Source organism: Apus apus, chromosome 1 (assembly GCF_020740795.1).
Source record: "Apus apus isolate bApuApu2 chromosome 1, bApuApu2.pri.cur, whole genome shotgun sequence".
Taxonomy (NCBI): Eukaryota; Metazoa; Chordata; class Aves; order Apodiformes; family Apodidae; genus Apus; species Apus apus.
The window spans coordinates 205,260,638-205,284,341 of NC_067282.1; the positions used below are offsets into that span (position 1 = coordinate 205,260,638).

A 23,704-nucleotide genomic window follows, 5' to 3' on the forward strand; every position below is an offset into this window, starting at 1 on the left:
TCCCCCCACCTTGTCCTTCCCCCTCCTCTGTGGCAACCTCAGACCTGGTCAAACCTGTTCTAAGACCCAGCCTTGGTGAGTCACTTGGTGGGGCAAGAGGTGGGGAGGTGCCAAAATCCCACCACCCACGGGCTGGGAGAAGGGGAAAATTGGGTGGAGAAAGGGTGAGAAGGTGGGATTTGGCACCGAGGGGCTTGGCAAGGTGAGAAGCTAAAGTGTGGCCACATCTGGATGGGGGGTAGGAGTGAGGAAATGGGTGTGAAGTTTGGCACGGGACAGAGGTTGGAGCAGGTGACAATCATCCCAGGTGGCAAAAAATAAACTAGCAACTGCCTGGAAACTCTTTGCACCCAACGATGGCCTTGAGGGTGCCCAGTGTTCCCCCTCCCAACCCTGGGGAAAGGATGATAGAGCCAAACTGCCCCCCAAAACCCACTAATTTGGGTCTAGTTGCCCCCATAAAAACCATCCATCCCCTTCCAGGTGGTCTGGTTGCCCCCCAAAAAAACATCCATCCCATTCCAGCTGGGTTGGTTGCCCCCATAAAAACCATCCATCCCCTTCCAAGTGGTCTGGTTGCCCCATAAAAACCATCTATCCCCTTCCAGGTGAGTTTTTTGCCCCCAAAAAACATCTATCCCCTTTCAGGTGGTCTGGTTGCCCCCATAAAAACCTTCATCCCCTTCCAGGTGGTCTGGTTGCCCCCCAAAAAACATCCATCCCCTTCCAGGTGGTCTGGTTGCCCCCCAAAAAAACACCCATCCCATTCCAGCTGGGTTGGTTGCCCCCATAAAAACCATCCATCCTCTTCCAGGTGGTCTGGTTGCCCCCATAAAAACCATCTATCCCCTTCCAGGTGGTCTGGTTGCCCCTTAAAAACCATTCAACCCCTTCCAGGTGGTTTGGTTGCCCCCCAAAAAAACATCCATCCCCTTCCAGGTGGTCTGGTTGCCCCCCCAAAAAACATCCATCCCATTCCAGCTGGGTTGGTTGCCCCCATAAAAACAATCCATCCCCTTCCAGGTGGTCTGGTTGCCCCATAAAAACCATCTATCCCCTTCCAGGTGAGTTTTTTGCCCCCATAAAAACATCCATCCCCTTCCAGGTGGTCTGGTTGCCCCCCCAAAAAACATCCATCCCATTCCAGCTGGGTTGGTTGCCCCCATAAAAACCATCCATCCCCTTCCAGGTGGTCTGGTTGCCCCCTAAAACCATCCATCCCCTTCCAGGTGAGTTCATTACCCCCATAAAAACCATCCATCCCCTTCCAGATGGTCTGGTTGCCCCAGAAAATCACCCGTCCTCTCTCAGGTCCTCCAGGGCTGTTGTCCCTCATGGATGGAGACTTGTAGGGCCAAAACCACGAGGGAGGAAACAAGCACCTGCAGGGCTGGGAGACCTTTTCCACCAATTCTTGGAAGCCTAGCAGGAAAAAAAAAACCCCAAGACCGGTGCCAGCCTTCGACCATGAAGAACCCCCAGGGCTGTTTATTGAGACCAGGGGACACTTGTGGAAGGCGCCAGGTTCAGTACGGGTGCTCCAAGACGTGGACCATGATGTCCAACAGCGCCGGCCAGGTCTCGGTAGCGGTGGGGATGATCTGGTTGCTGGGCAGGAGGAACCCGTAGCGCCCCGTGTCCCTCAGCTCGAAGGTGAAGGAATATTTCACCCCGTTGTCGTAGGCCCAGTCGGTGGCGGTGCCATCTGCCGGGTCTGCGGGGAGAGGAGAAGAGAGGAGGAGATGTGGTCCCCACAGGCTGAGCCTTCCCGGCGGCCACGACAGCAGGGGCAGGGGCCAGGGGGGAGGAGGACACGTACAGATGGTGTCCACCACGCTGCCGTGGGTGTATTTCGTCCCGTACACGGCGGCCAAGTCGCTCACTGCCTTTTCGGCCAGTTCATTCTGCAAAGGAAGAAGCCCCCAAAGAGTGGTGAGACCCGGTGGAACGAGACCTTGAGGCAGCAGGAGCTAGAGCCCAGCACCGTTTCCCACCCCCCACCCCCCCACACACACACCCAACCCCCCCTCTGCTCTTGCTTTTCCCCAAAACACCCTTAATTTTTGATGGGCAACTCGCAACCACCCTCCCTCCCAGAACCAAGTGATGGGTTTCCATGTCCAGGTTGAATCTACCATGAGGAGCAGGGAGGGGTCCTGGGATGATCTGACCTGACTCTTCCAGCAAGGCTGGTGTTCACAGTCCCATATCTACGTTTTGGGGCCATCTCACCAGTTCCTGGTAGTGGGTTGCAGGTGTTGTCTTGTAGCCATAGGGGAAGAGGAGCATCTGGGAGTAGCTGTGGATGGAGATGACCGATTTCACATTCCCATGGGAAAGGATGAAGTCCACGATGGCTTTCACCTCCCTCTCAGAGTGGGCATGAGGACCACGGTAGATCTCAGAGCAGGGGTCGCCGCTGGAGCCAGAGCCTGGAGCATGGTGGAGAAGACACCGTGCAGAGAGGTTGCCCAAGGGAAGGGCCTTCTAGGGTTTCTCCCCTACCGACGAGAAGCTTTGATGCTCTGAGGGAGGAGTGGTGGTGGCCCCACACCCACCTCCAAAGCCCGCGTCCCAGTTCCGGTTGGGGTCGACGCCGACGCAGCGGGAGCCGGCGTTGAGGGACCTCGTCTTGCGCCACAACCGGTTCTAGGGGCAGAGGGTGGTGAGACCCCCTCACAGGGATGTGAATCCCCCCACCACACACACCTTGGAGGAGAGATGACTCAATCATCTCCCAGGGGGTGGGTGGAAACCACCTCCACCCACTCGCTGTCCCACCTGGGGACATCGCTCCCAACCCAAAAACCCGTGGCCAGACGTGGTGGCAAGAGCCAAGCAGCAGGAGAAGTTCCCCCACCCCCCCCTTCCGATGCAGTGTCCCCCACACTCACGGAGCTGTGGGTGAAGGCAAAGCCATCAGGGTTGGCAATGATCTCAAAGAAGATGTCCATGCTGTCCAGGATGGCTGTGACAGAGGGGTCCCGGCCGTACTCCTCAGCAATCTGCACGGGGAGGGAAGCAGGACCTGCTGTGGTGGCCCTTGGGGATGAGGGACGTGACCGAGAGGCACCACGGGGAGATGTTATTAAAAATATATATCTATGAAAAGAGGTTGGAGTAAGAAATGGGGGGGGTCCAACATCTTAGGACCTTGGTGGTTACCTTGTTGGCCGTCCAGATGCCAGTGGCCTGGGTGACCCACTCCCGCGAGTGGATCCCGGTGTCCAGCCAGATGGCCGGGCGGTTGGATCCCCCAGTGCTGAACTGCACAGAGAGGAGGGGGGGGGGGGATTTTTCAGCCCTGTCCCCTCCCCAGGGCTGGGCAAGGTGGAGGTGCCCCCAGGACCCACCTTCAGCACGTACAAGGGTCTGTTCTCGTAGCTCTGCCCGATCTGGAGCTTGCTCACCAGGCTGGGATGATCCCTCACCAGCATGTCCATCCAGTTGTAGATCTGGAAGGAGGAGCTGGTGGGTCGTGTGGTCACCCTGCCTGTCCTTGGGGACCTTTTTATTATTCGTTTTTTTGGTATCCAGAGCTGGATGCAACATGCAGAGCTTCCCTGGAGAAGACCTGGTGCTTGGATCTCGGTGTGAGCAGGGAGATGCACACGGCCAAGGCGTGTGTAAAAGCAGGGAAACTGAGGGGGGGTTATGGAATCATGGAATGGTTTGGGTTGGAAGGGACCCTGAAGAGCATTCAGTTCCAACCCCCCTGCATGGGCAGGGACACCTCCCACCATTCCAGGCTGCTCCAAGCCCCATCCAACCTGCCCTTCAACACTGCCAGGGATGGGGCAGCCACAGCTTCCCTGGGCAACCTGGGCCAGGGTCTCCCCACCCTCACAGCCCAGAATTTCTCCCTCACATCTCAGCTCCAGCTCCCTCTGCCAGCTGGAAACCCTTCCCCCTGCTCCCATCCCTCCCTGCCCTTGTCCCAAGCCCCTCCCCAGCTTTCCTGGAGCCCCTTCAGGCCCTGGAAGGTGCTCTCAGGTCTCCCTGGAGCCTTCTCTTCTCCAGGCTGAACACCCCAACTCTCCCAGCCTGTCTCCAGAGCAGAGCTGCTCCAGCCCTCCCATCATCTCCGGGGCCTCCTCTGGCCTCTCTCCAACAGCTCCATGTCCTTCTTGTGTTGGGGACCCCAAAACTGGACACAGGACTCCAGAAAAAAAGGCTCTGAGATTCTCCAACACCATCAGCCACCCACAGTTTGACCTCCCAAGTGAAGTTGAAGATGTCTTCCAGTGACACAGGGAGGTGCCAGGAGAGGCCACCACTGCATGTGGAAGGATGTCTGGTCAGCTCAGCTAAAACCTCCCCCCAGGGAGGACATATCTCGGGGAGGTCTCACCACCACAAACACCACCACGTGGGTGCAACCACAGCACGGGCTGAGCATGACCCCAGATGAAGCAAACTACCTCCTCCATCGTGTGGTAGGAGGCAAAATCAAAGGTGCTGGTGCTTCTCTCTGTCCTCCTGGGCTTAGTCATGTTTTTCTTTTCCTCATCCAGTAATTCCTGTTCGGGAAGGAGAAAAAAGAAAACCCACCATCAACCAGTCTGGAAGGAGCAGGAGGTTGGATTTTTCTTCCACGTCCTCACGAATCCCAACCCTTTGGACTTTCTCTTGGGATTGAACAGCAGGAGTTCACCCCGTTCCCCACCACAGCCCTTACCTGCACGTCCTTGATCATGATCCTGTAGGAGATTCCATTGGCCTCCAAGAAGATTTTGACTGCTTGGAGGCTGGAGAAGGGCACCCTCAGGTCGGTTGGGTGGCCGGGGCTGGTGGGGTAACGCCAGAAGTCAACCTGGGGTGGAGGAGGAGAGAGCTCAGCCCCATCCCATGCTGGTGCTCATCCTCTGAGCATCCCCAGCACCCAAAGGGGGCTCGGAAGAGTTTCCCATGAAGGTCTTTGGAGAAGTTTTGGGACACAGATGGATGCCAGGATGGGTCAGGGTCCCTTTGCCTCACTCAGGGCATCTCCTACAGACACACGTTTCACCCCAAGTTCTTCGTGGGCTGCAAAAGTCTCCCTGAAGGATGAACACTGGGGATGTGAGCAGGTGCAATGAGACACCAGGGTCATCACAGGCTGGTCTTGCTCTTTAACTCCTTAGGGGTATCATCTCCTTAGCTCAGCTTCATGGGGCAGATGGTCCTTCCCACCACCCACCTCCCACTCCCATTTTCCCCCAGGATCCACCCCCCCCCCAGAGCAGCCAGGGACCGGAACGACGTCGTAACGGGAGCAATAAAATCATGGATCAAGAAACGTGATGACAGGTCTAGACCTGACTGCTCAGGATGGACAATGCTGCAGTGGTTGAGGTCTGAAACCAGAGGGCTCCAGGTGGCCCGAGCTAAAGGTCCTATTTCTAGAGCTGTAAATGATAGGGATCCAAAATGGGAAGGGAAATGGGACGCAAGGTCAAAAGGAGGGAGCCCTGAATGTCTCACAGAATCACAGAGTGGTCAGGGTTGGAAGGGACCTCTGGAGATCGTCTAGGCCAACCCACCTGCCAGAGCAGGATCAAAGCAGATCCCACAGGAACATGTCCAGGTGGGTTTGGAATGTCTCCAGGGATGGAGACTTCACAGCCTCCCTGGGCAGCCTGTCCCAGGGCTCTGTCACCCTCCCAGGAAAGAAGTTTTTCCTGATTCTCAACTTGAGCCTCCTGTGCTCCAGCTTGTGCCCATTGCCCCTTGTCCTGTCACTGGGAAGAGTCTGGCCCCATCCTCCTGAGACCCCCTGTAGATATTGATCAGCACTGATCAGATCCCCCCTCAGCCTTCTCCTCTCCAGGCTGAGCAGCCCCAGCTCTCCCAGCCTTTCCCCACAGGCTCCAGTCCCCCCAGCATCTCTGTGGGCTGTGCTGGCCTCTCTCCAGTAGTTCCTTGTCCTTCTGGAACTGGGGAGCCCAGAGCTGGACATAGTTCTCCAGATGTGGCCCCACCAGGGCAGAAGAGAGGGGCAGGATGACTTCCCCCCACCTATTGGCCACACTCTTCTTGATGCACCCCAGGATTCCATTGACCTTCTTGGTCATGAGGGCACATTGTTGGCTCTTGGTCAGCCTGTTGTCCACCAGGACCCCGAGGTCCTTTCCCCAGAGCTGCTCTCCAGCAGGTCACCCCCAGCCTGCACTGATCCATGGGGTTGTTCCTCCCCAGATGCAGCTACACTTGTCCTTGTTGAATTCCATGAAGTTCCTCCCCACCCAGCTCTCCAGCCTGCCCAGGTCACGCTGGTTGGCAGCACAGCCCCCTGAAGTGTCACCACCCTTCCCACTTTTGGGTCATCATCAAACTTGGTGACACCCTGTCCCTTCATCCAGGTCATGAATGAAGATACTGAACAGGACTTGACCCTTGGAGGACTCCACGAGACCCAGGTCTCCAACTAGGCTGCCCCACTGACCACAACCCTCTGAGCTCTGTCCTTCACCCAATTCCCAACCCAATTGCCCTATCATCTCCTGGGTCACTGTTTGACACCAGGGGATGCTCAGGACCCCACCACAGCTCACCTGCAGCTCCTCCTGCTCGCCCAGCACCCTGAGCAGGGTGAGCTGCTCCTGGTTGCTGGCCATGATGCGGAGAACCTGGTCCCTGCAGGGAGGCAGAGTCATCAGAGCATGAGGGAGGGACAAGAGGACGGGGTGGGGGGAAGGAGCTGAGCCTGCAGAGCTGACGTGGCCCCATCACGGGCTGGGGTGGAGGCTGCCAAAGGTCTGCACTGGCTCAGTGGGTTGGAAAGGGCATGAGTTGGTGGAGGTTGGGTGTCAAGAGGGAAAAAAAAACAACGCAGGTTCAGAAGAGCCCTGATGGGGAATGAGAGCAAGAGGGGGAGAGCCCGAGGTGGCCTCCATCCTTTGGTCGACCACGAGAGCTCCCACAATGTCAGGAAATATCTAACGTGGAGAAGTGTCAGGTGTTCTTTCACCCAGCTTATGCTCCAGCCCAGCTGGGCTGCTCCAGGGCTGGGTACAGCCCCCAGCAGAGAAGAAAAATGTCCTCCTTCTCCAGCAGCAAGGCACCCCTGCCTCCTCCCCCTGGCAAAGCCTGGGGTGATGCTCTCAGGGATTCAGCACCCCCTAATTTCTACCCTCCACAGCAGCTAAGAGGATGGTCAAAACCTCCCTTCCAAAGCCAGGGTGAAACCACATCTTTCCTGGTGCCCACGTGGCAACACCTGATGGACTTCCCTCCTTTGGGATGCTGCCCTTCCCCTTGACCCCAAAAGGAGGGCAGATGGGGCCGGGCATTTCTCACCCCAGTCCCTGTCCCCACCCAGGGTGTCCCACCACCCCTTGGCTTCCAGCAGGACTCACCCCACAAAAAGCTGCTCGCTGCAGTTGGCTGCCACCAGGGTGGAGAAGACCAGGAGGATCTTCATGGTGAGTGGACACAGATGAGCCTCAGCCCCCCCTGAGGACATATGCAGCCCCCCTCTGTGGTGCTCCAGGGACACTCGTGGACCTTCTCACCAAGGCCACATCTGCTGCCCCCACGGAGCTGGCAGCGACAGACAGATAAGCCAGGAAGGGCTCCCAGGAGCTCAAACTTTTGCTTGATTTGGCCAAGTCGACAAAAGAGCAGCCAAATGAGGGAGGATCTGATAAGGACTTCCTCAGAACTCGGGTCCTGCTGCCGGGGACAACACGTGCCCGTGGGTGTCACAACCACCACCCAGCCCCCCAGAGGGGGACACAAGGACACAGCGTTCCGTTTCCACCAGTTCTTTATTACAGAGCAGCCTGGGCTGGTGGGACATGTCCCTGCCCATGGCAGGGAGAGGGTTGGAACTGGATGATCTCGAAGGTCCCTTCCAACCCAAACCCCTCCACGATTCTATGATTCGTCAGTCAAGTCTAATTTTGAGCAGGAAAATATGTCATGAGCGACCAGAAAGTTGCTACCAGAGAAGCCAGCACGTCAGGAGAGGTATTTCTCGTGGCTAACCCACGGGCACACTTCAGATCTCTAGAGAGAAGTATCTAAAACACCTGGAAGTTACTCACATTTTTAGCGGCGCCGCTCACCGAAGCGCTCCCAGGAGCAGGGCCAGGAGGTGGTGGGTGATGTCCCCCCCAAGATGATGGATGTCACCGTGTCCCCAGCGAGGCTCTGAGGGACCTTCCCCCCGGGGTTAATGCTTGGAGACCAAGAGGCTGGTTTTTTTGGGGGGCAGGAAACGAGTTGTTTCCACGTCCCTGGTGCCGGGGAGGAGGGGGGGGATGAGCAGGTGTGGGGCAGCAGCTCCTGAGCTGCCTTCTGCTGCCTCAGGAGGTCAGGTGGTGATAGTGGGTTCTTTGTTCCATGGGTTATAGCAGCCTCTTTGTTCCCCAGGTTATAGCAATGTCTTTGTTGGGCTGTTATTTACCGTGGCCTTCAGCTCCCACCCTTCAAGGGTGTTGCCAAGGATGCTCCAGGTTCCTGGGCTGGGTTCCCAGGCTGGCAGACACCATCTGGGTCAGGTTTTGGTTTGGTTGTTGTTTTTTTTTAGCAGACATCTTCTAATGGTGGGGTTTTTTCCCCACTAAAACCAGGTTGTTTCTCTGGTCTGGGGTCTGTTACAGCTTCCCAGTGTGGAACCAGTGATGTTCCTGGTCCTGGATGGAGATGCCAGGGTAGATATCCTCATTCAGGCAGGATCATGGGGAAGCTGAGGTGGGAAGGGACCATAGGAGGTCTGCATCTGACCTTCTGGCAGGTATCCACAGCTCTGGGGGCAGACCAGGTCCCTCCATGTCAGGTTTCAGGGTCCTCCAAGGCCTGTCCTGGTGGAACAGCATTTTCCTGGCTCTTCATTGTCTCTCCCATCACACTTAGTGGTGAAGATCCTGGCTCCATTTCCTCAATAACCTCTTCACAAGGATGGGAGCATCTCATTTAGCCCCCCACCCCAAAGCTGTCTCATCTCCAGGCCAAACCAACCCATCTCCCCCAGCATCCCATCAAGGGACACCTCCTCCTCTTCCTTTTGGTGGCCTCCCTTGGTCTTACTCCAGGTCTCTTTGGTGTCAGGGTCCAAAACCTGGGTGCACCTGTCACCCAGCCACGCTCTTACAAGAAGTGGGCCTGGGTGGCCTCAAGACCTGGATGGTTGGATGGGGCTTCAAAGCCAGGGCAAGGCCACAACCCCAGCTGAGGTTCCTCAGGCTCCACAGCTCCTGCCCACCACTTCCCAGAAGGTCCCCAACTCTGGTGGCAGCAGGTCGACTGGATCCAGGAGCCAACTGTGTGCTCCAGGTCCTTCCCATCTCCTGAGGATTGCCCAGAGGTATTTTTATCACCAGCTGAAGGGCAGGATTTTGGAAGCAGGTGCCACCACGAGCAGAGGGGACAGGGACAGACACAGGGAGCTCCATGGTTGGCTTTGCTTTCCAAAACAGCTCCGCTTAACCCAAAACCAAACCCACGTGGTGCTTCCTCAGGGCTCAGCTGTACGTCCTCTCCCTGCCAAGAGCCTCATGCCCTTTGTGTCTGAACTAACCCTCTACTCGCTGGGGGGGCCACAAGCCATGGAGATAAACCTGGTAGACTTGATGATCCCTGATCCTGCAGAGCTCCTGACCATGGCCCTGAGCTGGTTTAGCTCTTGACCCCCGAGAAACGAGCAGCCTGAAGAGCAGAACAAGGCAGCTGGATCCTGAGGGACCACAGGCTGTTCTCACCCAGGTTGCCCAGAGAAGCTGTGGCTGCCCCATCCCTGGCAGTGTTGAAGGGCAGGTTGGATGGGGCTTGGAGCAACCTGGGCTGGTGGGAGGTGTCCCTGCCCATGCAGGGGGGTTGGAACTGGATGCTCTTCAAGGTCCCTTCCAACCCAAACCAGTCTGGGATTCTATGATCCTCCAACTGTGCTCCCCCAAGCAAATCTGGGAGGGAGAAAAGGGGAAGGAAAACTATTTGGAGATATCAGACCAGGAGACCCTCCTTCCCACCAGCACAGAGTGGCCTGGCAGGGTCCTGAGCTTCGTGAAAGGAAATTAAATTCCTTTCATCAGCCTCAAAGCCTGGATCTTGCTGCTGAGCACCAGGACCTGCCCACCAGTCCCTCTGCCCCCTCAGGACTGAGCTCTGTCCCCCAGAACTGAGCTCTGTCCCCCCAGCACTGAGCTCTGCCCCCCCAGCACTGAGCTCTGCTCCCCAGAAGTGAGATCTGTCCCCCCAGCACTGAGCTCTGCCCCCCAGCACTGAGCTCAACAAGGAGCAGTTTTGCAGAAGGAAGAAGGAATTTCTTCCCAGTTCCCTCCAAGCAGCCACTGGAACCACCAGAGCAGATGATACTGCTTGTGTGAACTCCAGGATGTCCCCACCCTGCAGGAGAAGAGCAATTCACTCTCTAGGTTGATCTGGTTTATCTCTCAAGTGCTTCTGAAGAGGTCACAGCACCTCCAACCCACACATTCCAGAAATCCTTTAGGAGTCCTGTCCCCTCAGCACCCTGAGGGGCAGTTTCTGGGCTGGTTGGGAAGCAGGGGTGGCTGCAGGGACAGGAAGGTTTGTAGAAGAACAACCCACTGGAAGGGCTGGGGTTACTCCCACGACAATGAATGTTGTTTCCTAATGGAGGTGGAGTTGCAGAGGGGACAGGTCAGGCTGGGGCAGTCAGACCAGCATCTCCTCCCTTCCCAGCATACCCTTCAGAGAATCATGGAATAGTTTGGGTTGGAAGGGACCTCAAAGATCACCTAGATCCAATCCCTGCATGGGCAGGGACACCTCCCACCATTCCAGGCTGCTCCAAGCCCCATCCAACCTGCCCTTCAACACTGCCAGGGATGGGGCAGCCACAGCTTCCCTGGGCAACCTGGGCCAGGGTTTCTCCACGGTCATAGTAAAGAACATCTTCCTAATATCCAGCCTAAGACCCCCACCTCTTCCAGTTTAAATCCATTCCCCCTCATCCCATCCCTCCCTGCCCTTGTGCAAAGCCCCTCCCCAGCTTTCCAGCAGGCTCCCTTCACATACTGGAAGGTGCTCTAAGGTCTCCCTGGAGCCTCCTCTCAACAGCCACACCAGCACGCACATCTTCCATCCTCCTCACTGTTCCTACTGTGTCACCTAGACAGGGACCACAACAGTGCCCTAAAACCTTCTAAAGGATCCACCACACAAAGATGGAGTGAGCAAGACAAGCATGAGAGATCTTTTCCATGCAGACACGTGTTGCTGCAGCAGGAACACACAGGGTTTTTATTCAGCCAAGTGCTGGGTCACTTCAGCTGTCTCAAGCCCACCAAGGGAAGAGGATTTATGAGCTTGCTGCTCCAGACAGCTGATTCCACCCCAGCTTTTAATAAGGGTGGTCTCTCACGTGCTCCATGATTTTCAGCAGACCCATCCAGGTCTCCTCTGCAGTTGGGATGATCTGGTTGGCTGGCAGGAGGAAACCATGACGCCCAGTGTCTCGCAGCTCGAAGGCGTAAGAGTATTTGACGCCGTTGTCGTAGCTCCAGTCGATGCTGCCTCCACTGGCTTGGTCTGAAAGAGAAGATCCAGAGGGGTGATTGAGGTGAGTTCTGCTGTCCAGCCTTTGTGAGGGACACGTCAGGTTTTTATGTGAACACTTGGCTCCAATGCTCAACTGGTGCTGACCCTACAGATGCATCACTGCTTCTAAGAGGGACAGAACTTGGATTCATAGTCCAACCATTCCCCCAGCCCTGCCCAGGCCACCCCTGCCCCACATCCCTCAGCACCATCTCCAGGGCTTGGAAACTCCTCCAGGGATGGGGACTCCCCCCTGCCCTGGGCAGCCTGGGCCAGGCCCTGACAACCCTTGCCAGGCAGGAATTGTTCCCCAGATCCAACCTCAGCCTCCCCTGGCACAACTTGAGGCCGTTCCCTCTGGTCCTGTCGCTTGTTCCTGGGGAGCAGAGCCCGACCCCCCTGGCTCCAACCTCCTCTCAGGCAGCTGCAGAGCCAGCAGGTCTCCCCTCAGCCTCCTTTGCTGCAGGCTCAACACCCCCAGCTCCCTCAGCTGCTCCTCACAAGTTCTCCAGCCCCTTCTCCTTGAGCTCCAGCCCCTTCCCCAGCTCCGGGGCCCTTCCCTGGACACGCTCCAGCCCCTCCATGTCCTTCTTGTCCTGAGGGGCCCAGCCCTGACCCCAGGATTCCAGGTGTCCCCTCCCCAGTGCCCAGCACAGGGGGACAATCACTTCAGGGGGGATGGGACACACAGACTGCTCCCCTGGGACAGCCCATCCAAGCTCAGAGTAGCAAAACACTCACAGATGGTCGTGCAAATGCTCCCCACTGTGAAGGTGGTGCCGTGCACGGAGCGGATGGATCTGGCAGCAATTCTTCCCAAGGAATCCTGGAGATGAGGAGATGAACAGGTCAGAAAACAGCCACCTTTGATGAAACTCAATGTTAAGTCTTGGCCAACCTGAACCCTACTCATGGAAATCTCCAGAACCTTTCACAAAATCTCCAGTTCTTCACAGCCCCCTCAACACCCCAGTGCCAAATCCATCGATTTCTTCATCACTGGTACCTAGGACAACACCCAAGAGCTTCCTCCATGGTGTTTCTGGGAGGTGCCACTGCATGTGAATTAAATCCTAGCATGTTCTACAGCTGATCATCCAGGGCTTCACCTCACCTCCTTTTTTGTCAAGGGAAGGTTCAAAAGATACTCTGAAATCCAAAGGCAGTTGGAGATTTTCCAACATTCAGTGGTCAGCTCTGTCCTTGCTTCAGCCACATGGTGGTTGTAGAGAAGACAGAGCCAGGCTCTTCTTGGAGGTGGAGGGGGGGGCGGAAAAAAAGGATGAGGGGCAACAAACAAATTGGCACAAGGGGAATTGCATTTAGGTATCAGGTATTACAAGAAAATCCCCACGACCATGAGGGAGCTTTGGGAAGGGGCTTGAAGAAGCTGTGGAATTTGTCTTTAGAAATATCAAAACAATGGAGCAAAACTTATCTGGGCAAGGCCCTAAGCAGCTCAATCCAACCTGGAAATTGGCCCCGACTCCACAGCCTGCCTGCTTTCAGCAGAAGGTTAGACTAGAGACCTCCAGAGGTCTTCTCCATCGGAATGATGATGGTGAGATCCATATCACCTCATTCAAGCAGAAAGCAGGAACCATGGATGAGCAAAGAGGGCTGAGATGGGGTGGCAGATGTTTGCATATGACCATGAGTTCTCTTTTAAAGGTGTGGCATCACAGCACCTTGCTGTTCACTCTCAGGGATGGCCATGGAAGGCAGAGTTTTGCCTCTTGTCTCAATCCTGATCTCTCACTGTAATGCCTGAGAAAACCAGCTGGACAGAAGGGAAGAAAGTAAAACCAAGTCATGATGCCTCACCAGCTCACTGTAGTCTGCTGGTCTGGTGCATTTGTAGCCATAGGGGTACATCAGGAGCTGGGAGTAACTGTGGAGGGTGAGGAAGGCCTTGATGTTCCCATGACCCTTAATGAAGTCAACAACAGATCTAACTTCCACCTCTGAGTTGGCACTGGGCCCACGGTAAGATTCTGAGCAGGGATTGCTGCTGGCTCCGGGACCTGTTGGTGCAGAGAGGGAACAAAGGCAAAGCTGGAAGAACTGGCAGTCAGGAAAGGTCAACGGGGACCAAGACCAAGCCAGGATCTCCTAAGGACAGGCCTTCAGCCACAGGCAAGGCCTGAAGTGCCTGGTAAATGCTCAAAGAGCAGTGACAGAGCCTTAACTCAGAATCACTTGGGCTGGAAAAGACCTTCAAGATCATCGAGTCCCACCATTAACCCTAACTCTACCAAGCCCAGCACTGAGCCACGCCCCCAGGCACCACATCTAGATGACTTTTAAACACAACCAGGGATGGTGACTCAGCCACCCCCCTGGGCAGCCTGTTCCAGTGTCTGACAACCCTTTCAGTGAAAAAGTTCTTCCTCATGTCTAGTCTAAACCTCCCCTGGTGCAGCTTGAGGCCATTCCCTCTTGTTCTATCCCCAGTTACTTGTGAGAAGAGACCAGCACCTGCCTCTTCACAACCTCCTCTCAGGCAGTTGCAGAGGGTGATGAGGTCTCCCCTCAGCCTCCTGTTCTTCAGACTAAACAGCCCCAGTTCCCTCAGCCTCTCCTCATAAGACTTGTTCTCAAGGCCCTTCACCAGCTTGGTTGCTCTTCTCTGGACACCAGCACCTCAATGTCTTTTTTGTCTTGAGGTGCCCAAAACTGGACACGGGATTTGAGGTGTGGCCTCACCAGTGCTGAGTACAGAGGGACGATCACCTCCCTGGTCCTGCTGGCCACACTATTCCTAATCCAGGCCAGGATGCCATTGACCCTCATGGCTACCTGGGCACACTGCTGGCTCATCTTCAGCCCCCCATCCATCAGCACCCCCAGGTCCCTCTCTGCTGGGCAGCTCTCCAGCCACTCCTCCCCCAGCCTGTATCATCACATGGGGTTGTTGTGGCCCAAGTGCAGGACCTGGCACTTGGCCTTGTGGAACATGCATACAACTGATCTGAAGGGACACATTTCTAGATGATCTAGATTATTTCCTTCATCTGGTGCCCACTGACAATTCATGAATGCAAAATGATCTTCACAAAAAGAACCGACCATCCTATTTGACCGGTTTTGTTCCAGATCCTTCATACGAAGGCAACTGCTGCTCCTGCGTGACAGGAGCCAGGAATAAGAAAGTGAACTTTCTTCTTAGGGACACCCAGAATCCAGAAACTTCATTCCTACCTCCAAAACCTGCATCCCAGTTCCGGTTTGGATCAACTCCAACACACACACTGCCTGGAATCTTGGAGCGGGTTTTCCGCCACATGCGATTCTAAAACAAACACACACATGGTGGCTTTGAAATGGGGCAAACCTTGGTCCTGGCACCAAAACTGCTGCCCAGAAACAGTTGCCATTCAGCAGGAAGTGATCCCAGGCATGGGCCTAAGGTTATTTCTGAAGGGCTGATGCCAAGATGGGCCAGTGGACAAAATATGAAGGGCTGGTGAATTTAAGGAATCACAGAATATTTTAGGGGTTTGAAGGGACCTCTGAAGATCATCGAGTCCAAGCCCCCTGCCAGAGCAGGGCCAGAACTAGGGCAGGTCACTCAGAAAGGCATCCAGACAGGTCTGGAAAGTCTCCAGAGGAGCCTCCACAGCCTCTCTGGGCAGCCTGTCCCAGGGCTCTGTTACCCTCACAGCAAAGAAGTTCTTCCTCATGTTGAGGTGGAACCTCCTGGGCTCCAGTTTGAATCCACTGCCCCTCGTCCTGTCCCAGGGCACAAGTGACAAGAGCTTGTCCTGCCTTCTTGCTGCCCTCATGTATTGATAGACATTCATTAGATCCCCCTCAGGCTTCTCCTCTCCAGCCTGAACAGCCCCAGGTCTCTCAGCCTCTCCTCATCAGGCAGGTGCTCCAGCCCCTTCATCATCCTCATAGCCTCTGTTGGACTCTCCCCAGTAGATCCCTGTCCCTCTGGAGCTGGGGAGCCCAGAACTGGACACTGGAGCCCAGAACTGGACACCATACTCCAAGTGAGGTCTCACCAGTGTCGAGTAGAGTGGGAGGAGAACCTGCCTTGATCTGCTGGACACACTCCTCTCAATGCACCCCAAGGTAACTTTATAGAGGGTTCAAATGCGTTAGACGAGTAATTAGTATTTTTGGCTGCCCAGCTCATTTGTACCTGCTTCCTGCAGCCCTAAGAAATGGACTTTCAGAGCCTGCTTTCCTCACATTTCTTCCCTTGGCAGAGCCTGACAGCTCCCCAGATCAGCTCAAGACACACCACATGCCTACTCACTCGGGTGTGAGTGTAGACGTATCCATCAGGGTTGGTGACTGGCAGCAGGAAGATGTCCATCTTGTCCAGCAGAGAGGTGATGGACGGGTCAGTTCCATAGCCAGAGGCAATCTAAGCAGGGACAACAAGGCACACTCTGATTAGCAGCACATTTTTTTCCCCTGTGCTTAAGCTCTAACAGGCAGGTTCAGAGGAAGGTCTGGCTTTCAGGGCAGGGAACCAAGAAACACTCTTTATCTGCTGGTTGTCACAGTTCCTCGTTAGACCTGGAGCTTGGAGAAGACATGAATCTGCTTCACTGTTTTATTCTGAAGACAGGAAGTCAGTGGAAGAGGCTACAAAATTATCTCCTGACTGGCCTGGAGAAGGAGCCAAGGATGCCTCTAAGATTGAGAGGGATCAGCCAGGTTGGGAATACACAACTGTGCTGCACTCCTCTGGTGGCTTGGTCACTTTCAGCAGAATTGAAATGCTCATTTATAAAGAACTGGAAGCTTCTGCCCTTTTGTGGAAGGTAACCAATGACCCAGTGGTCCTCTGTGGCTGCAGACCAAAGCAGCAAACTCATCTTCAGGAAAGATGGTTCCTATCAAGCCTGCAGTCCTTAGCAATTTCATCTCTGCTACTACATTTTGTCTCCCTGAACTTCTCCCACTCTAACAACAGGCAGCATTTTTACAGCATCACAGAGTGGTTGGATGGGACCTCTGGAGATCATCCAGTCCAACCCCCCTGCTAGAGCAGGATCCCCTAAAGCAGATCCCACAGAAACACACCCGGGTGGGTTTGGAATGTCTCCAGGGATGGAGACTCCAGCACCTCCCTGGGCAGCCTGTCCCAGGGCCCTGTCACCCTCCCAGTAAAGAAGCACCTTCTCAACTTCAGAAACATTCCTCATCTTTGTCTGGGCAGGAGCCACATTCTCTCGAGTCGGTTGTTTGAAGAGGAGTGAAGGAGAATTAGCAGAGCTGGCTAAACATAGAGAGCTGTGAGATATTTTTAAGGAGTCAGAGGCATTTCCCACGGTAAAAAACAAAGCCATGAGTGATGAAGTCACCTTTTTAGCTATCCAGATGGCACTTGCTTGGGTGACCCACTCTCGGGAGTGGATCCCGGCGTCGATCCAGATGGCGGGACGCTTCTGTCCTCCGGTGCTGAACTGTCAAACACAACAGAAAGCTTTAAAACCCTCACTGACACCTTTAAGTCCAGAACATCCAGGGATGCTTTGGACTGAATTGTGCTGTGTCTCTAGTGGATCTGCAGAGCCCATGTTCTGTGAGGTATCTCGTACCTTGAGCACGTACAAGGGCCGTTTCTCGTAGGATTGCCCGATCTGGAGCTTGCTCATAATGTTGCTGTACTCAGATACAAGATTATCCATCTCCTCATAAATCTGAAATGAAAAGTCATGATGACATTTATGTCCAGCACCACCCCAGGACAATTGTAGGACCTGACGAAACTCATGTTTCCTTTTGCCTTCATTCCCATGACCTCTCCAAAGCCCCATCTCACCTTATGTCCATGCAGTCAGTGCTGTTCCCACCACCACCAGATGGAGAAGGAAGCACCAAGATCTACTTATTTCAGGAATAAACTCAAAACCCTCATTAAAGAACTTGACTGTTTACAAGGGTGTGTAGAGACAGGACAAGGGGCAATGGCCTTAAACTACAGGTGGGTAGATTTAGATTAGACCTAAGAAAGAAGTTCTTTACAATGAGGGTGAAGCCCTGGCCCAGGTTGCCCAGAGAGGTGGTGGAGGCTCCATCCCTGGAGACATTCAAGGTCAGCCTTGATGAGTCTCTGATCTAGTTAAAAAGGTCCTTGTGCACTGCAGGGGGGCTGGACTAGATGACCCTTGAAGATCCCTTCCAATCTCACATGTTCTATTCTATGATTCTAACTTCTGGTAGTAAAAATACCTGACCCTCTGCTCTGCTTGATGGCTCCTGGTTTCCTCTGTTTCCCTGTTTCAAGATTTATTTATTTCTCTATCTCTTTTGAGGGTCAGAAGGAAGGGTTTTGACAGAACTCTGCAGAAGAGTTTATCAGAGAATCATGGAATAGTTTGGGTTGGAAGAGACCTTCAATATCATCTAGATCCAACCCTTCTGCATGGGCAGGGACACCTCCCACCATTCCAGGCTGCTCCAAGCCCCATCCAACCTGCCCTTCAACACTGCCAGGGATGGGGCAGCCACAGCTTCCCTGGGCAACCTTGCCCCAACTATGTCCCACACTTGTCTGCTCCAACACTCTACCAGGGAAAGCTCATTGTGTTGACCACAAAACGAATCCATTTAAAAACACAACCACGGGGCAGAAGAAGAAGCTGGAGAGACATCTCAGATCTCACTACAGGATGTCTGATCAAAGAGAGCACTTAAAAAAGGGCAGAAAATAAGAATCCTCTTCCCCCAAAGCTGAGGTACTCACAGCATCCAAAGTGTGGTAAGTTCCATAGTCAAAGCTGCTGCTTCCACGCTCCCTTTGTTGGCTTTCCACCATATCTTGCTTTTCTTGATCTAAAACCACCTAAAAGAAGCCATTGGAATGTTGAGGAAAAGCCTGATTAACTTGCAAACTTCTGACCAAGTGCTGCTCTCAAGCAACAACATGAGGCCACTGAATCTAGACCCACAGCCTGGAGCAAAGCTTCTGCTGAATGGATCTGTAGTGAGGTGGGCAAGAAGAAGAGGGTTTAAGATGGTCTGGATTGAGTTTTAAATGCTTGTTAAGATGAACACAAACAGCTCTGGAAAGCTTGGGGAGGGGGAAAAAATAAAAGGTGCCATTTGGGGATCACTGCACATGAAGAAATGTCAGATTAGTGCCCAAGGGGGTGACTTTTCCCTCACCCATAGTGTAGAATTCTTTTGGATTATGAGCCAGAGCTGCTCTTGAAACAGTTTGTTTAATTATCTATAACTGAAGTGTTGTGATTCCCAAATTTCTGAGGCCAAAAGACCACCAAAAAAATTCCTCAGGGGTTATAAGAAGAGCCCCAAGAAGCCTGTATGTTTCTTGATGTCACTACTTCACACAGTTTTGGAGAGAGTCTACAGAGTGATTTCCAGTTCCCCAGCACTGCAGTGATACACAGATCATCCTGGGAAAATTAATCCACAGGCTATAAAAATAAGGGGAAGACCTCATGGAAAACAGGGTAGAGAAGGGTCCATAAGTTAATGAATGAGGCCAGATTGTGAATCACTATTTGTTTCCACAGGATTTAAAAGCTAAACATGTGCCAGTGGCATTTCCTACCTGCAGATCTTCAATCAGGATGGAGTATTCAATCCCATAGGATTCCAGGAAGGCTTTAACTTCTTGGACATTGTTAGCAGGAACTCTCACATCCACAGGGAGGCCAGGGTTGGAGGGGGTTATCCAGAAATCCAGCTGAAAAGAGAAAGAAAAATGGATTTGGTTTGGGGAGAGGGTTGTGCAAAACAGCTCTTCTGAAGCTGCAGGAAAGCTGGTTCTTCCCATCTTGGGAATATTGTGCCCTTCATGCTCCCAGCACGCTCTTTAGCTTGGCCTCACCACAACCTTGTGTCACTCAGGGTGACCAGCTCACCCAAAAAAACCCCACCAAGATCTGCAGGAGGCTGAAGGCAGCATTTCCACTGGCTCCAGAGCTTCACTCAGAGAAGCAAGAGGAAATTTTTCTCTTCTGTGATGATTATTTTACTATTTTCCCATTCACCAGTTTCGAGAAAAGCTCCATTTGACAGGATTTGCTAATACAAAACCCATGGGTTTTACTTCTCCTTTGGCAGAGCTTTTCTAAATCTTAATTTCTCTGCTCTTCAAACAAATATTTTTAAAGGAAGTGGTGATAAAAATTCCCACCAATGGCAATAAGAGCAGCAATTTCAGTGTTTGCCTGTTTCAATACAAAGTCGACTCTAACTAATAAATCCCTCCCCAAAGGCTGGGAGACAAGTACAAAAACATGAGCTTCCCCCCTTTAAAGACCAGCTGTTTGATAATAAGAGCAAATCCATTAAAATCATAGAATGGTGAAGGTTGGACACCTCCCACCAGGTGAGGTGTCCAACCTGGCCTTGAACACCTCCAGAGATGGGGCAGCTACAACCTCCCTGGGCAACCTGTTCCAGTGCCTTCCTACCCTCATGGGGAAGAATTTCTTCCTCATGTCTCACCTAAATCTCCTCTCTTTCAGTTTAAAAATATTCCCCCTTGTCCTCTTACTAAAAGCCCTTGTCCCAAGCCCCTCCCCAGCTTTCCTGGAGCCCCTTCAGGCCCTGGAAGGTGCTCTCAGGTCTCCCTGGAGCCTTCTCTTCTCCAGGCTGAACACCCCAACTCTCCCAGCCTGGCTCCAGAGCAGAGCTGCTCCAGCCCTTTGATCATCTTCATGGCCCTTCTCTGGCTTCTCTCCAACAGCTCCATGTCTCTCCTGTGCTGAGGCCTCCAGAGCTGGACACAGAATTCCTGGCAGGGTCTCACCAGAGCAGAGGGGACAATCCCCTCCCTGGTCCAGCTGGCCACACTTCTTTTGGTGCAGCCCAGGACCCAATTGCCCCTCCGGGCTCCAGCAGACACTGGTGGCTCATGTCCAGCTTCTCATCTCCCTAGATCCTTCTCCTCAGGACTGCTCTCCAGCCATTCTCCCCCCAGCCTGGATTTGTGCCTGGGGTTGCACCAACCCAGGTGCAGGAGTGTGATTGTAGTAATAAAGAATATAATTTGATTGATTGATTGATAGATAGATAGATAGATAGATAGATATGGAAAATAATAAGAGTGTAAACCCAGTAAGAAGAAATAAGAATGCAGACACTCCTCACCACCAGCTGGTACTACAACCTGAAGATCAAACACCAAGTATTGAGACAGCAGATTTACTTATGGCAGGTGCCACAGTGTGGTAGGAACCTTCCAAATGGGATGCAAAGTCCTACTCTGGTAAATCAAACCCTGAAATGTTGAAAAGTGCCTACATGGTAATAACATACCTCAAGGTGTTCCAGGGATTCCAGAAACTGTAACTTCTCCACCTCCTCATCATCTCTGGTCTTGATTCGGAGAACCTGGTGCCTGCAGTGAATCAAGTCTTCAGAAACAGTCTCAAAAAGGGGTTTGGTTGAACAAGCTTGTTCTGAAGATCATCAGCTTGGTGGGGAGTTACTTGTGTGCTACCAGCCCATCTGGACTTGTTAAATGCAGTTGACTTGGTGTCACCCAGAGTTCAACCACCAACCTGCAGAGGCAGGCCCACCACATGGGGACCCAATTCATAAATGGTTAAACAGCAAGTTTTTAAGGTTTCATCATAAACATCAAGTGGATGAGTTTTTAGCTGCTTACAAAGATCAGTCTTCTATCTTTTCATCATTTTTTTTTTGTCAACAACTTGCAGAAAGCAAAATTCTGGTTGAGTTTGCCAATGCCCAAATGTTTGGGGAGCATTATCCAAGAGACCAAACCTCTCAACACTGGGTTTGCTTCACCCCTCTGCAGTTTAGTAAAGACATCTGACAAACTGCCTTGTGTTGTCAGGAGCTGATAACATCAGAGGGTAGTTTGCACCATTCCAGGGGAGTGAATAACTGTCTGGAGGTACCTCACTCCACTGGTTAGAGAGGTTGGATGGGGCTTGGGAGCAACCTGGTCTAGTGGGAGGTGTCCCTTCCCATGGCAGGGGGTTGGATCTAGATGATCTTTAAGGTCCCTTCCAACCCAAACCATTCCATGATTCTATGATAACAGAAACTTCCTCAGATGTAGAGAGCAAGCACTAGATTTCAGTGAGTAAATCTTGATATTAAGATGTAAAGATTAAGAGATAATGTCCATTACTTACTAAAACCCTAGGATTTGTAAAAGCCTATTGACATAATTCAATCTGGACTCTTCCCCATCCAACCTGCCCTTCAACACTGCCACAGCTTCCCTGGGCAACCTGGGCCAGGGTCTCCCCACCCTCACAGCAAAGAACTTCCTCCTAAAGTCTAACCTAAATCTCCCCTCCTCCAGTTTTGATCCATTCCCCCTTGTCCTCTCACTACAAGCCCTTGTAAAAAGTCCCTGCCCAGCTTTCCTGTAGGCCCCCTTCTGTATTTGGGGTTCTTCATCTACTGAGGTTCTTCCACAGGAAGACCATGAGGAAATGCACCAGGAGGTCATTTCCCAATGCAACATGCAGATAATGGTTGGAAATAAGGATTCAAATTGTGTAGAAAGGCCCTGGAGAGGATGAAACATTTAAAGAGAAATAAGGAACTTCCAAACCAAAGGGAAGCCAGTGACCTTTCCCATCTGAGGCCAGGTTCTGGTCTTTCAGCTCTGCTTTGTGTTGGACAAGATCTGTCAAGCTGAAGGCTCAAGCTTTGCAGAGAGGTTCAGCTCCAGATCAAGGCTCTAAACTGCTCCCTAAATACAGTGAAAGCCAAAACAAAACCTTGGGTGAACATGAATTTAGAAGCTCAACTCTGCAGCTGGAGCTTCTCCTTCGAAAACCTAAATGAGAGTAGAGTGTGGTCCCTTCAAATACCAAAGCCAGAAGACAAGTCAGTCATAAAAAGCAAAGAATGTGCCCCAAGCAGGTTTTCTAAAGTTAAAACCATGGAGAAGCAGCAATTGGAAAACAAAGCTGGAAGTGAAAAGCCTTCCATAAAAAAACCACAACTCACCCAACAAAAGTTTCCAGGCACAAGGAAACCCCGAGGAGGGCACTGAAGATCAAAACCAGCTTCATGTTTGATGTGAGGCTCAACTCACACCTGGTGGAGGTGAATTTATACAGGACTTGTTAAGAAATCTTTATCTTTCTATTTATTTTTCAGATAAATCATATCTGCAGCCCATGTGACAACGCTCTCACATTTATCAGAGCTCTCAAGGCAACCAGGAGATAAGAGGACAACTTCACCTCCAAAAATTAAGATTTTTCCACTGACACCTTCAAACCTCCAAGGGAGGAGTTGTTTTCCAAGCATTTGCCCACAAAGCTCCTCCATGTCCTTTCACACATTTTTCTAGGCAGAGGAAAAGAGTCAAACTGAATGTCCTCCCAGATCCCACTGGGACTGAGGAGCTCCACCACTTCACTCTTGGTCATGGGTTTTTTCTCCTACTATAGGAGCCCACTCCTCCTTGCAATGAGGCAGCCAGTAGAAAGATCTCACTCCAGCAAAAATACTCAACTTGAGAGATTATTTCTTCAAAATAACTTTACTCTGGTGAAATAACTGGGTGAAATAATCACTCTGGTGACACCACGTAGGCTCTGGGGCTTGTCTGCTTTGCAAGAAGCTCTCTCTGATAGAACAGGCCAGGGTCATGCTGTAAATTCAGCCCTACCTGCAAGCTCCACAAGTCTAGACATAAAACAGACAGTTTAAATATATATTTTAATTGAAATTATTATCATTCCTCCCCTATTCTGCTGGGTTAGTTTCCTACAGATCCATCTGGCCGGTGCTTCAAGCACATGAAGGTTGGAGCAGGATCCACATGACAGCAGGTTGTGCAGTATGAGGAGGAATAAAACCTTGGGTGAACAGGAACTTAGAGCAGCTCAGTTCTGGAATTAGACCCTTTTCCTTGGACAACCTTGCAATAAATGCTTTTCTAATTAAGTTGTCTTCTCAGGAAGAGGTGACACAGGTTTGAAGTGCTGGAACAGCCACTGCTGGGTCATAGAATCCTGGAATGGTTTGGGTTGGAAGGGACCTTAAAGATCATCCAGTGCCACCCCTGCATGGGCAGGGACACCTCCCACCAGCCCAGGCTGCTCCAAGCCCCATCCAACCTGCCCTTCAACACTGCCAGGGATGGGGCAGCCACAGCTTCTCTGGAAAACCTGGGCCAGGGTCTCACCATCATCACGGGGAAGATTTCCCTTCTGATGTCCAACCTAAATCTCCCCTCTTCCAGTTTAAAGCCATTCCCCCTCATCCT

At 52.6% G+C, this 23,704-nt stretch overlaps 2 protein-coding genes across 2 annotated transcripts; both read right to left on the reverse strand.

Annotated features, from left to right (window-relative positions):
- Nucleotides 1-1,526: 1,526 nt before the first annotated feature.
- Nucleotides 1,527-7,426, reverse strand: LOC127381879 (carboxypeptidase A1-like). Its single transcript, XM_051612797.1, has 11 exons — nt 7,338-7,426; nt 6,534-6,615; nt 4,679-4,813; nt 4,422-4,520; nt 3,354-3,455; nt 3,166-3,267; nt 2,895-3,005; nt 2,559-2,649; nt 2,233-2,432; nt 1,820-1,904; nt 1,527-1,714 (listed from the first exon to the last, which is right to left on the reverse strand). Exons 1-11 carry the CDS (start codon nt 7,400-7,402, stop codon nt 1,527-1,529), a joined length of 1,260 nt encoding a protein of 419 aa, XP_051468757.1. The 5' UTR covers nt 7,403-7,426.
- Nucleotides 7,427-11,279: 3,853 nt separating this feature from the next.
- LOC127381758 (carboxypeptidase A2-like) lies at nt 11,280-22,502 on the reverse strand. The gene is made up of 11 exons (XM_051612481.1): nt 22,435-22,502; nt 20,758-20,839; nt 19,043-19,177; nt 18,212-18,310; nt 17,064-17,165; nt 16,827-16,928; nt 15,770-15,880; nt 14,704-14,794; nt 13,327-13,526; nt 12,244-12,328; nt 11,280-11,493 (listed from the first exon to the last, which is right to left on the reverse strand). The coding sequence occupies exons 1-11, from the start codon at nt 22,497-22,499 to the stop codon at nt 11,306-11,308; spliced, it is 1,260 nt and encodes a 419-aa protein (XP_051468441.1). The 5' UTR covers nt 22,500-22,502; the 3' UTR covers nt 11,280-11,305.
- Nucleotides 22,503-23,704: the final 1,202 nt, after the last annotated feature.

Coding starts and splice junctions, on each gene's coding strand:
- LOC127381879 (XM_051612797.1), bottom strand. CDS start 7,402: ATGAAGATCCTCCTGGTCTTCTCCACCCTGGTGGCAGCCAACTGCAGC. Junction 2,650..2,894: donor TTGCCTTCACCCACAGCTCC/GTGAGTGTGGGG, acceptor CTCTGCCCCTAG/AACCGGTTGTGGCGCAAGAC. Junction 1,715..1,819: donor CAGCGTGGTGGACACCATCT/GTACGTGTCCTC, acceptor CTCTCCCCGCAG/ACCCGGCAGATGGCACCGCC.
- LOC127381758 (XM_051612481.1), bottom strand. CDS start 22,499: ATGAAGCTGGTTTTGATCTTCAGTGCCCTCCTCGGGGTTTCCTTGTGC. Junction 18,311..19,042: donor TCCTGATTGAAGATCTGCAG/GTAGGAAATGCC, acceptor GGCTTCTTTTAG/GTGGTTTTAGATCAAGAAAA. Junction 13,527..14,703: donor CTGGGATGCAGGTTTTGGAG/GTAGGAATGAAG, acceptor CTGCACCAACAG/GTCCCGGAGCCAGCAGCAAT.